This window comes from Orbicella faveolata, unplaced genomic scaffold (genome assembly GCF_042242905.1).
Source record: "Orbicella faveolata isolate gen_17 unplaced genomic scaffold, um_ofav_v1 contig_35, whole genome shotgun sequence".
In the NCBI taxonomy this organism is placed as follows: domain Eukaryota; kingdom Metazoa; phylum Cnidaria; class Anthozoa; order Scleractinia; family Merulinidae; genus Orbicella; species Orbicella faveolata.
In genome coordinates, this window is record NW_028301564.1 from 571090 (window position 1) to 583781 (window position 12692).

General features: G+C 41.4%; 2 protein-coding genes across 3 annotated transcripts; one reads left to right on the plus strand and one right to left on the minus strand.

Moving 5' to 3' along the window:
• The first annotated feature begins 708 nt into the window (after positions 1-708).
• LOC149102494 (adenosine receptor A3-like) lies at positions 709-2512 on the plus strand. The gene has a single exon (XM_089274411.1). The coding sequence runs from the start codon at positions 796-798 to the stop codon at positions 1849-1851; it is 1056 nt and encodes a 351-aa protein (XP_089130537.1). The 5' UTR covers positions 709-795; the 3' UTR covers positions 1852-2512.
• LOC110056738 (uncharacterized) lies at positions 2044-12041 on the minus strand. 2 transcript variants are annotated; one of them, XM_089274381.1, is made up of 9 exons: positions 11726-12041; positions 11441-11656; positions 9949-10209; positions 9136-9501; positions 8285-8679; positions 6337-7537; positions 5554-5606; positions 4386-4799; positions 2044-3486 (listed from the first exon to the last, which is right to left on the minus strand). In XM_089274381.1, the coding sequence occupies exons 2-9, from the start codon at positions 11565-11567 to the stop codon at positions 3154-3156; spliced, it is 3150 nt and encodes a 1049-aa protein (XP_089130507.1). In that variant the 5' UTR covers positions 11568-11656; positions 11726-12041; the 3' UTR covers positions 2044-3153. The 2 variants fall into 2 exon arrangements, with proteins under 2 accessions (XP_089130507.1, XP_020618913.2); XM_020763254.2 differs by lacking the exon at positions 11726-12041 and having other exon boundaries at positions 4386-4796; positions 11441-11697.
• Positions 12042-12692: the final 651 nt, after the last annotated feature.

The following is a 12692-nucleotide window of genomic DNA, read 5'->3' on the forward strand; positions in this document are numbered from 1 at the left end:
GTGCGTAACATATCAGTTCACCGTTATAATACGTGTCATCATTTTTCCAACACGCGCGACGGTTTCAGGAAAACAAAATGGTAATTAAATCTGATTAAGATTTCTTATATATTGACTTTCTGAAATAACATTTTTTTTGGAGTTTTATTCCAAAAATGTTAGTACGAAGCGTCAATAGCGGCATTGAATAACCATGCTCTCTCTTTCAGAATTAGCGAATATTTTTATATCAAAATGTCGATCCCGCAAAACGAAAGAAATTGTATTTCGCAAAATAGGCGGCTGACATGAATGTTTATGGTATAATTTTGACCCAGCGCCTTAGGGAAGAACCAATTAATAGTCAGGCGCATTTAGTGGTTATGACAAAAATTATCTGCGGCCTTATAACAATGTACATCCTATTGACAGTTTTGGCTATTTACTACCGGCAACTGACAAATTATATATATCTTTCCAATAGCTTATGAAATGGTAGATAATAAAACCCAACATTTAAACTTGTAAGATTAGGAATAGCAGCAATGTAAAACTCTCACACAGATGGTCACAGATCACGTACAGCACAGAGATTTTATCTTAAACCAACTCTCTGGTCAGTTTTAGGATTCACAACGTTCAGATAAGTTCAGAATTCAAGGAGATGTAGTTGATTAAAAGCTTTCGCTGTTGTTTTGCATAACAATTATGAATGAGTAGAAACTTAATCCATAATAAAAACGCTGTCCATTTCCTTTAACAGTCCGAAGCTACCTAAAGTTCTCCGGTCATTCGCGTTTCAAGATACGATACAAAATGACCATAGTGGAAGATTTTTGTCAGGATATTTCCAAATACTATCCGGAGAAGGAAGACTTTTATGGTTGGTACATAGCTTACTGTGTAGTCAACGGTATATTATCCCTTCTGGCCATCTTTGGAAACACGGTTATCATCTGCGCGCTAACGAGAACCTCCTGTACCCTATCTCCGTCAAAGATTCTCCTGCTTGGCTTAGCGATCTCAGATCTCGGAGTTGGTCTGGCTGTGCAACCTCTTTATATAACTGTCATTGTTCAAATACTCTTAGACAATTCGTTCGTTTCGCAATGCCACAGCAAAATTGCTTTCCTGGTTGTGGGAACGTTTCTCGCCGGGATTTCGTTTTTTACCGTCTCAGCTATCAGTTTTGATCGTTTCTTGGCCATTGACCTTCATCTTCGCTACAGGGGAATTGTAACGGAAAAAAGGATGACTTTCGTTATTGTCGTATTGTGGGGACTTAGTGCAATAGCGGCCGTTGGTTATATATTTATGGGGGACATAACACGAGAAGCTGTATCCACGTCTTTCAACATCATCTTTTTCGTAACTACCACGATAACGTTTGTGAGGCGACATCGCTTGCAAATACGAACACATCAAAGGCCGATACAGGAAAGTTACAAAGAGTTTGCTATGGAAAAAAGGAAGTTCAAATCCGCCATGAGTGTTTTGTATGTTTATATTGTTTTCACTGCTTGTTACCTGCCTTATGCTAGTACCATGTTAGCTGTAGCGACTACAAGTCACGGAATTTATCTGAAAGGAATTTTTCAGCTGGGGATGACGCTCGGATTTTTGAATTCTTCTTTAAATCCGATCATATTTTGCTGGAGAATGAGGGAGATACGTGGGTACGTGCTGGAAATATTGAAAAGGATTTTCACCTGTTGGAAGTTGGATCAAGTTACGCAAATTTCGGATAGAAAGCTGTCAATGGTGAATGCGTCGTATTTTTGGAGAAATGGGTCGAACACTGAGTTATCTTTCCCTTGCAAAAAGTTATCTCACGATGGCCGTAATCCCCAGTCAATACACACATCCTTGTAAGACAGCAAGAGCAATATTCGTACAACCGCATGGACCGAAGCGCCGTTCCCGAGAGGCTCTGCGAGCTGGGTCAAGAGGAGAATGGAGAGCCGTGCCGAACAGCTTTCTATAATTAAGCTGCTCGCTTTTATTAACATCCATACTGTCGATGACAAATAGCGATTAGCCAAGGATATAGTAATTCCAGAAACATTTTTCAAGTGTAATACACCATGTGTATTTTGTAATTAAATGTTCTATATTTAATAAACAAGAAGCCTTAAAACTTAACCATTATGATCAGCTTTCCATGTACAAGAGGAAAACCGCGACAAACACGATATTGATATAGGTGAAAACCCGGAGGTTTGGACAACCACGTTCGCAGGCCACTCACCTGTGGAAAGGGCGGGAAAAGACCCTGGCGTCGGCCAGTCACATGACCACCAAACACCCAAACCTCGCTGGTGAACTAAATAATAATATGAATTGCGTAAACAGCGTTCTCTTATGCAAGATGTCGGATCTACGACAAACAGCTGTCCGACATCAATCAGACCATTTGAAGAGAAAACAAGGTTGCTTACATGTAGGGCTTTTCACAAGTTACTCGAGATTTCCCAAAAAGTTGCCTGCAATTTCTCAAAAATTTACTTAAAAGTTGCTAAAAAAAAAGTCAAAAGTTGCTTTTTGTAACGAGAGCTGCGAAAAGTTGCTCCAAAAGAGCAAAAAACAAAATTTTGTTGCTCTCTTCCTTTAGATCTCATTCTTATTTTATAAGTTGCTCGAAATACAAGAAGTTACCAAAAAGTTGTGAAAAGCCCTATTTACATTGTTCTGTCATCTGTGATAAAAAACCAACCAACAAACAAACAAACAAACAAAATCAGTTTTTCCTTTTAAAGGAACTGAGTAAAGGTAGTGTGAGTAATGTTGTTCACATACAAAATTACCTTTAAATTGAAGGAAACACGAAAATCGTAGTTTACTTAGATAGAAAAACACCAAAAAGATAATAATAAGCTCCGGCATAGAGGAACAAGGATGGTTAAGGATGGAAAAGATTAACACGAATTACAAACGACGAACTTGAAAAGTTTAGGCTCAACTTTTCAAGATGCGCAAACCTCAACCTAGCTCCTTTAACACGCTAATACGTCACACCTTGCACGCAACACGCCGCACACCACACGAAAAAAATCACACACCACGCGAAAAGCATTACATGCCACACGCATCAACAACTATGCTGTTCCTTCAAGCTGAACATTTCCGGAGTAAATGAGTCTTAAATTTATGTCACACCCTTTTATGATACAGCGCCTAATCAGGAATAAACTCAAAGGTTGGTCCTGCGTTCGGCCCTACTGTTGGGTCTCCATCTTGTTCCAGTGGTGTGCGGACAAGCCTCTTCAGATGCCTGTCTATTGAAAACATTAATCCCACTGCATCACCGAATTTTTCTGGGTGGCCATTAAACGCTACATCTAGGGATCTGAGGAGGTTTGTGTAAAGCCTGTTGAATTCTCTGTTCAAGACGTCTGCTTGAGAGCCTGGTACGAACTTTCTTAGGCGGGGATTATTGACCATAGGCCACACACCATCCGGATCAAAGAAAATGTCAGATCCATTGAAGAAATACTCCCCCTGACAGACCTAAAAATGAACAATAATTAAGAAAAGGTTTTAACTTAAGATGATTTTACTGAAGAGTAAGATAACAGTCTACATACGAGCCAAGTGGCCCACCAGGCTGGCGCGTATCTCCAGTTTCTGTAGCATGAAGCGACCAAGAGTATTTCTACTCCCCCCTGGATGGGATGCTAGTCCATCGCAAAGCTACCCCCAGCATTAAATTCACCGGTACTCATTAATACACCTGGGTGGAGAGAGGCACTGTGAGAGTTAAGTGTCTTGCCCAAGAACACTACACAATGTTCCCGGCCAGGGCTTGAACCCAGACCGCTCTATCCGGAGACGAGCACACTAACCACGAGGCGACCGTGATGGTTGACGATGGTTGGGAGCCAATTAAGTGACGGTAATTACAAAGCTTTATTATATACAAATTTCCCAATTATCGTTATGTCATCACAAAGGGTTATGAATGATTACTGATTAGTCGCGACGATCACGTGACGGTCCCGTGATTGCCAAGAAGGGTATGAAGGTGACAACCGTCAAGGGTTTTACCAACGCTCTGATTTTGAAAACAAAAGACCATTTCATCAATCTGAATCGTCCAATTCGTAACCAAAGTGCTTAGACCTAATCTTACAGGCCTGGAAGTTTCTTTTTCGTTGGTGAGTCGTAGCGGGGGAGGGGGTGTTTCTTCGTGCCTCACCCTGGTTTATCTCTAAAAGTACCGCCTCAATAACAATCTAAATTACATGGAATGTAAAGCATCCAAACAAAGATGGGCAAGGGAGATGCCGATTTCAAGTGGTTTTGGATTTGTAGATTATAGCGCATTGCATTAGTTTCTGTAACCTATACCGGTGGTGTTGAACTTTTAAAAGTCATTTACAAAGATCTGAATTAAAAAAAATACTAACCTTGAAGAACCGCATGGACTCAGAATTCGAATTACTGCTTATGTTGTAAACCTTTATCTTATGCCTTTCAACAATGGACTTGAACAGGAAGTAATGGGATAGATCACCTTTGTTGCTTGACCAGTCCAGTGGATTACAAGGTGAGCTCCCTTCCCCCTCCGTGATAATCTCTTCGATGGCTCGCTTTGCACTTTCGAAATCGGTTACAGTGAATAATCTTCCATAACGGCCGAAGTGAAAGTCAAATGATAGTTGCTTGGACTTTTCTCCGGAGAATATGGTCTGGTTTGTACCATTGTTAGTCAAAAAGGTCAAAGCCTTTAGAATTTGTTCGTAGAATTCCCCTATTGTGTTGTAGTGTTTGTGAAATATTGGCTTTCTCGGCTCTCCAGGGTAGCTGTGGCCCCCCTTCTTCTGGAGAGAACCAAACAAGACAGATTAGTGATTGCATTGTTTTATTTGCTGTTGTTGTTCTCAGACACTGCTGCGTTTTCCAGTTGTTTTTTGTTGCATGCAGTTGTTTTTGTTACATGTTTTTTGTCTTGCAGGAATCATTAAAATTATTAACGCGCACAGTGCTAGCGTTGCTCTCTTGCGTTATGCCTACTTGCGCTATGCTTACTTGCGTTATGCCTAGTAGCGTTATGCATACTTGCGTTATGTCTCGCTGCGTAATGCCTACTAGCATTATGCCTCTTTGCGTAATGGCTCCTTGTGTTAGGCCTCTTTGCGTCATGCCTCTCTGCGTTATGTCAGCTTACGCTATGCCTACTTGCGTTACGCCTACTTGTTTTATACCTCTTTGCGTTGTCTGCTTGCGTTATGCCTACTTACGTTACACGCAGTTACTTTATACCTCTTTGCGTTGTGCCTGATTGAGTTATGCCTATTTGCGCTCGGCCTACTCGCTTTTTACCTCTTTGCCTTATGCCTCTTTGCGTTACGCCTACTTGGTTTATACCTCTATGCGTTATGCCTGCTTGCGTTATGCCTACCTGCGTTATGCGTACTTGCTTCATACTTCTTTGCGTTATTCCTCTTTGCGTTACGACTATTCGCAGAATCAGCTTGTTGCCATTCAGCTTTGGCATGAAGCATTCATAATTGCGATGATTTTATTTCAATTACTGAGTATTGAAGTTTCTCATAGATATACCACCATACATACCTCTTGCGACGGAATATGTCCACATTTCTTCATGTCCTTCCTAGAAGAATGTTCTGAAAAGACAGATAAGAGAAGGTCTTTCAAATATAACAGTTGTTTCTTATGTTGGTTCTTTTTTTACACAGAATCTAATTAATAAACCATTCTTATTTTTCATTTGCCATCAAGTTTTTTTGTAAGTTTTAAAAGTAAAAACTTTCTCGCAGCTGTTATTTCACTGCAATGCATTCAAGTGACCACAATTTTTTTAACTGACTTATTTCCTCGAGGGTCTCCATATACCAATCAGGCCAGCCTCTTCCCTCAGAGGAATAGCTGAGGGACCAGTTGATGGCCAACTCCATATTCCTAGACCCCACTGAACCTCGCTATGACGTGTTACTGGTATTCGGAGTGTTCTCAAGTGTTCAGTGTATGAGCCACTTTTCTTTTCAAAATTCCTTACCGGCAACAGATAAGAACCAACCCTGGTACCAAGCCGTCAGTCTTTCAAACCAACCGATTTGATCTGTGATTACATTATGAAACGTACTATTTTAAAGCTTTGTAAATTGCTACGAGTAAAGCAGAGCAATCCAAAATCTACATTGAAAATTACTTTATTCTTCTATTTGTCAGTTTTAAATCATTCGATGTATTGCTTTTTACAGACGAGCTCTACAGCAAAATGTAAAGAAATAAAAAAGTTCTTGATATAGCCCTGGAGAGTACAGCAAGTACCTTATAACACGTGCACAGTTGCGATAAGGTAATCAAGAGTTACTTTGCGGTTAACCAACTAACCTTTTGTTTTATACTGCCCTGTAACCTTAAGGGGTTGCTGTTGACCAGCTCCGGGGGTGATGGCCTCCTCCGAATCATGTGCTTCAGATCTCTCAGCGTATGTATCATCAAAATCTGCTGTGACAGAAGGTTGTTCAATTGCCATAAAGATGTCGTTAATGAGGGCAACGGAGCACTTTTCTATAGGGACTTGTAATTGTGGCATTAATCCACCGGGAAGCCGGGTGGGATAGAGAGGTATAAAGTTTTCAGAAAACAGCACGGGTTCTCCACCGACTGCGTTCAAGAGGTTCGCAGCAAGGGCCAAATGCAACATTTCTTGAATAAGGATCTGTCCGAAGATATCTTGTACTTCGGTATTGTAATTATCTTTGATGGTAGCCAGCGCTGTGAGGTAAGTTGGTATAGTGGCATGCTCGATTTCTAAGGCAGTCTGAAGGTGTTGCCGTAACCGATGAAGTGTAAAATCGTGTTTTTCGTCTCCGGGGCAAGGACGGTCTAGCCATTTCAAGATCATGTCACGTTTATCTCTCGATAAGTCGCGCGTCACAGGCATGTGATTTGGGTGGGAAATTGGGAGTCGCATCGTCATATTGATGTGAAAAAGGTGTTTTGTAACTTCATAGTAGTTTCCAAGATCGACATAGTTGAATGTCATCACGGGGTACAAATTGGCGTACTTTTTGAAAATGGGATACACATCTTCATTCCACGTTGGAGGATCTCGGTAGTTATGAACGTCAAAAACTCGAATAATAAAATACGAGTTGAGAAGGTTCAGGAAATTGCTTCCATTGCAAGTCTGTCCAGGGTCGATTGGATTACTCACTGCCCAGTAGAGGTATGGATACAGCTGACCATCTATGAATTTCCTTGCATTTGAAGGATCAGGGGCGTTGAATGATATGGTGGCCAATCCTGATTGGTTGGTTGTAATGTCCTGAGTAGGGAAAGGAAGTGGCTCTGTTGCAATTGGAGGTCCACCATATTCATAAAATATGTGCTGGCAGACAAATTGTGTTATATGGATCACCGTTCCGGCTGATGGGAGTCCAAATTTCGTCACCAGAAACGATATCTCAACATCTTCGCCTGGTTCGGCTCTCAACACCCACGGTGTAAAGGGATGAACTTGAACTCCATCCTTTGCCTCAGAAAACAAGATCCTTTTACATTGTACTGCCGGCCATGTTCCTTCGACCTGAGTAGAAATGACACAAATGACAATAACGTTATTACAGTCAGTGCTGTTGCCTGAACAGAAGATGTCCCCTGTTGTAGTTTCTTTTCTGACAGCACCGGCTTTCTGACAGCATTTTCGCTGTGAACTGCCTGTAAGACATTGGTGCACTAGCGTAAATGTGAATGTAAAAAAGCGATATTGCAGAAGAACGTGTTCTTAATTGTATTTATTGTATGATAAGGTAAAGTCTGCATATAAACCACGTGGCCCTTCAGGCCAAAGCTTATCCTGGTTTCTGTAGCATGAGGGGACTAGGAGTATTTCTACTCCCCCCTGGATGGGATGCTAGTCCATCACAGGGTGACCCCTAGCATTAAATTCACCGGTACTCATTTATACACCTGGGTGGAGTGAGGCACTGTGAGAGTAAAGTGCCTTGCCCAAGAAAATCATAACACAATGTCTCAGGCCAGGGCTTGAACCCGTACCGTTCGATACGGAGACTCGCGCAATAACCATGAGGCCACGGCGCCTCCACAATGTATACGTTAAACAAAATTTTCGAAACTGATTAGTTCTCGATACGGTTTCTTCATTTTTCCCCTGACAAAATTACCAATGGACTTTGTTAGATGTCAATTTTGTCAGAGTATCCAGTAATGAAGAGAGATAATGATTTTCTTGGCAAAAATTAGTAAGCTCCACGTTTCCTAAATTTATCCGGCAAATGTTGTTATAGCAACAGAAAGTTTCTCCTTAATTTACCTCTGCTATAACAAGGGGTGTATTCTCAAGTCTGTTTATTTCCTCGTCTGATAAAACCCCGATTGGCGGAAACGAGTGCACACCGGCGGAGTTTTTATACCAGTTCTCTATACGGTAAAGAACCATGCCAAGCGTCTGCAGATCATCAGTGCAGGAGACAGGCTTGTTACCATCAGCCAGCGCTCTTGGTACTGCCACAAGTAGCTGGCCTATAAAGGTCACGTTGTGGCTTCCGTTTTTCATGATAGGCAGGCTATTCCCGAAATCAACAGTCAATTTTTTGTCTTGCTTGTTTAACACAAAGGGGGCGTCTTGGAGACCCTCCATTTGAGCTTTCAGCATTCTTTCACCAGGTGAAAACGGCGGGGATTGAGGAGTAGCCAGACCAATCGTACCTGTCAATCAATCAATCAATCAATCAATCAATCAATCAATCAATCAATCAAGCAATCAATTAATCAATTAATCAATCAAGCATGCAAGCGATCGAGCGATCGATCAGCCAGTCAGTCATTCCGTCAGGCAGTAGTCAGTCAGTCAGTCTGTCTGTCTGTCTGTCTGTCTGTCTGTCAGTCAGTCAGTCAGTCAGTTAGTAAGTCAGTCTCAACGCTCTAACCTCATCAGCAAAGTCTATTTTGGATATTCAAGGAATCAGTATCAAAAGGATCGATTTTTCTATTTACTCTACTCCTAACAGTCTGGATCCGCCATTAGATTCGCATTCATATCAAACACCGTATATCGATTACACCAACTGCTTGTATGAACTTCTGTGTCAAGGGAATAACATCAATCTAGGGTGGTTACAAACGAGCATACAACTGAAACTTATTCTACGACTGATAACTTACCAGTTATTCGTCCCCAGCCAAAATATGGTTCTTGTGGGACCTCATTGAATGAATCCATGTTGAATCGAATAGATAGCTTTCCACTGGTCTTCATAGCTTTATCCTTTAACTCCCGCAAAAGTTTTGACTTGTTTGTATTGGTCTCATTCCAATTGATGTTTGTCAGCAGTGACTGCCCCGCTGCCGCTTGGTCTTCATCACCGCCCGATGAATTGGCTGTCTTCACCCAACGATACTGGAACGGAGCAGGTTGAAAATCTGCTGAAAAATATTCACCAACAAGAATCCTCCAGCCCCAGATTTCTGCAAACTTGTGCGCTTGTGGATCCAGGTCAACAAGCTTTGCTGGGACTCTCGTGCCCCCTCCTGTGTGAGTTAATTAATAACGAGCAGGTATGATAAAAATATACTAATGGACATTTTCATTTGTAGCATTCTGATGGACATGTTTATATAACTTAAGACTTTTCCTTACGAACATATTTTTGTACTATGTGCGTCTTGGCCCTAACAGAGAAAAAATGTCGTCTAAATCCTGGGATAATCTTTCAATGCAGATATTGCAGCGTTGTAGTGTTGCAAGTGTGAGGTCAAGATGGCTGGATATTGGCCATTTTTTTGCATGTTTATGGGCAGAGACAGAGTCGAGGCTCATAGCTATCAGGGAAATTTTTCCTGCGAGACAGAGAGGGTAGTACCGTTTAGTACCGCGGGCAAGATAGCGCCATCACGCCCGCTCGAGTAGCCAATAACAGCGTAGTAATTGGTTCATCTTGTCCGCTCACGGATTGCGGCTAGCCATTTAATAATTACCTGTAATGCCAGTCTCACAAAGCGGCTCGTCAGGTAGATTTCCCACACACCGATAGTCAGAGTAACACACATGGGTCACCTCAGCTTCTACAGTCCACTCCCCACTCCCCATAGGATTCCAGTTGTCAGCACTTGGTTGTGTCTCGCTTGGAGCGATTTCCTCCGGGTTGAACAGATTTGGGAAATTGTTCAGTGTCGGTGTGTCTGCGCGAAATCTCCCAGCAAAATGAAAATGGGGATAGTGCAGGTACGTTAAATGATCTGTTAAATCGAAAAAGAAACAAATAAAAACAAAAACATATGTGGAACATCGCGGATTAAAAATCAGGTTATAAGATGACTGAAAGAAGTTAAAATCTTGATTGATATAAATGGTGGAGAACTCGTATTATTTCAGCTCATTTTTTGCTAAATGATGTTATTTGTCATGTGAGTTATACTTTGCTTAAAAACACTGTCCGTATAAAATTTCTGTCCACAGTTTACACACCTTCACCTGTAAAACGTTTTGTAAAGAAAAACACTTCACTTTTGAATATGCTCAGTTGCTTGGCCTGAGGGGCACCTTAGTTAGACTTCAATCAGTCTCTGTTTTGCTCGGAGATCTACTGAGGGCAGCCGAATACAAGCGAAAAAGCAGTGGAGAGCGACGACCGCGAGTCGTCTTCTGACGCCCTTGCTACTCGCGGCTTCGTCGCTACGCGCTAGCCTTTGCTTGTTCGTTTGTTCTTCCCTCGCGGATCTACGAGTAAAAGAGAGACTGCTCGCAGCCTGACCTTAGTGTAGATTATCATGGATAAAAGAAATTGCTACTAATTAGAGTTAACACAACTTCATCAAGGATATTCAATTGATATGAATCACTGCATGGAGCACTACAGCTTCTTATTTGCCTCAACTTTTCACAAGCTATTAGAAAATGTAATCCGCTAAAAACACTTTGATCTTTTGCTGATAAGTTTATTGTCATTAATTACTTAACAGCAACACTTGGAATATTTTGGTAATTGGTGCTCTATCATTCTGTCAATATCGTATTTTCTTTACTTGCATTTACTTAAGGGCAAAGTGCACTGAATCATGGTGAAGGGTGCGGCTTTCGAATTTATTAACTATGAAGAACACAAATGAAACTCAAATGTATACTAATAACTTGTTACCATGTAGCAATCTCATTGCTAATTCTTACTGATAAAGTAGTAGCGATTTGATTTACGGTGTACGAAAAAATAAACATGTTAATGAGGAAGGTAGTGGATAAACAGGCTTCTGTTTACGGTCACTGCTCAAAAACAGGAAGACTTAAGATTTTTCCTGTTTGAGTCCGAGTGCACAACAGACAAACTTTTATCTCAGCAACACTCGCAACTTATCGACTTTCATTCTTCACCGATCCTAAATGATCATCCCCATTAAATTAATCAAGTTTGATAGGAATAAAACAACGTTCAAATGGGTTATGCATGGCTTGCCTAAGCCCAGTGGAACATACCTTCCAGTTTTCCTTGATCATCCGGATGCGTTCCTTCACAGAACTGTAGTGATGCTTGCATGAACATGAGAGACATAAGAAGAACCAACATCTTTGGTCCACTTTGCGAGGAAACCAGATCAGTCATCTTGAGCTGGTTAAAACGGTTAACTGTTTGCAAACGTGCTCAACTCCCGGAGCTCCAAAGCAGACAGCAAAGCTACAAAGCAAGTGAACCTGAAAGTGAACGCAGACGTTCTATTATGTCAACGGAAAGCGTTTTGCTCGTGATTGGCTCAACGTTACCTCTTTATCGTTTTTTTTTTGTTTTGTTTTGTACTCCCAGCATTAAATCCAATTTTCAAAATTTGCAATCTTCCTACTTGACATTCCGGGATATCCGATCTAAATATCTCAATCATATCTTAATTTTTAACCCCTAACAGGGCATCCGAATGTTCAAAGGGTGAATAACGCTATCAACTGGATAACACGTAGCCTGTGTTCCTCCCCGAAAGAAACATTGGAGTTGTGTTGAAAAAATCGTGTTCAAGGTCTCCTGATTTTTCCTGGAATGTGCATTGCATCCCCCCGGGGGGGGGGGGGCAATGCCATATATGGGCTATATAGGTATCTGCCGCTGTGAAGGGTATGGTTTTCAAGCAGTTTACTCTAGGATAGGGTATATAAATCAGACCGTTTGGGTCTAGAATAGGGTATCATTTTTCACAAAACTGACTAGTTGGTTGAAGATTTTATCTAGACTAAGAAAACCACGAATTGCCACTCAAAAATATTTAAAAAAATAAAATCAGCAAGTTTAGATTTACGCAAATCAGCCTCAACCGTGTCGATAGATGGGGGGATTTGGGGAGTTTACTCTAGTATAGGGTAGCAAGATTCAGCTGAACTAGCTCTGGTATAGGCTAAGGGTTCCAAGGTCCCAGCGGCACATCCTCACCCAGAAATTCCCAAAGTACCTCCCCCGGGATTGCATCCCACGGCGCGACGTGGACTGGTGATGATGGATGGAAAATGATCTGATTGGTTGATCGATCGTTTGTGGTTTAATGAAACAACGTTTGTGAATTGTTGACCTCACCACATTGCGTTTTATCGGTAGCACTGACAAATATCTTATGTGAGATCTGGAATTAGAATTCTCAAGTTTCAAGGTCATTAACTTTGTCATGAAAAGATCACGTGCAGTGCACAAGGGTTTTGTTAGTCTCCGAGATTCACATCAGCTGTTATTTTTAATCCATGGACGATT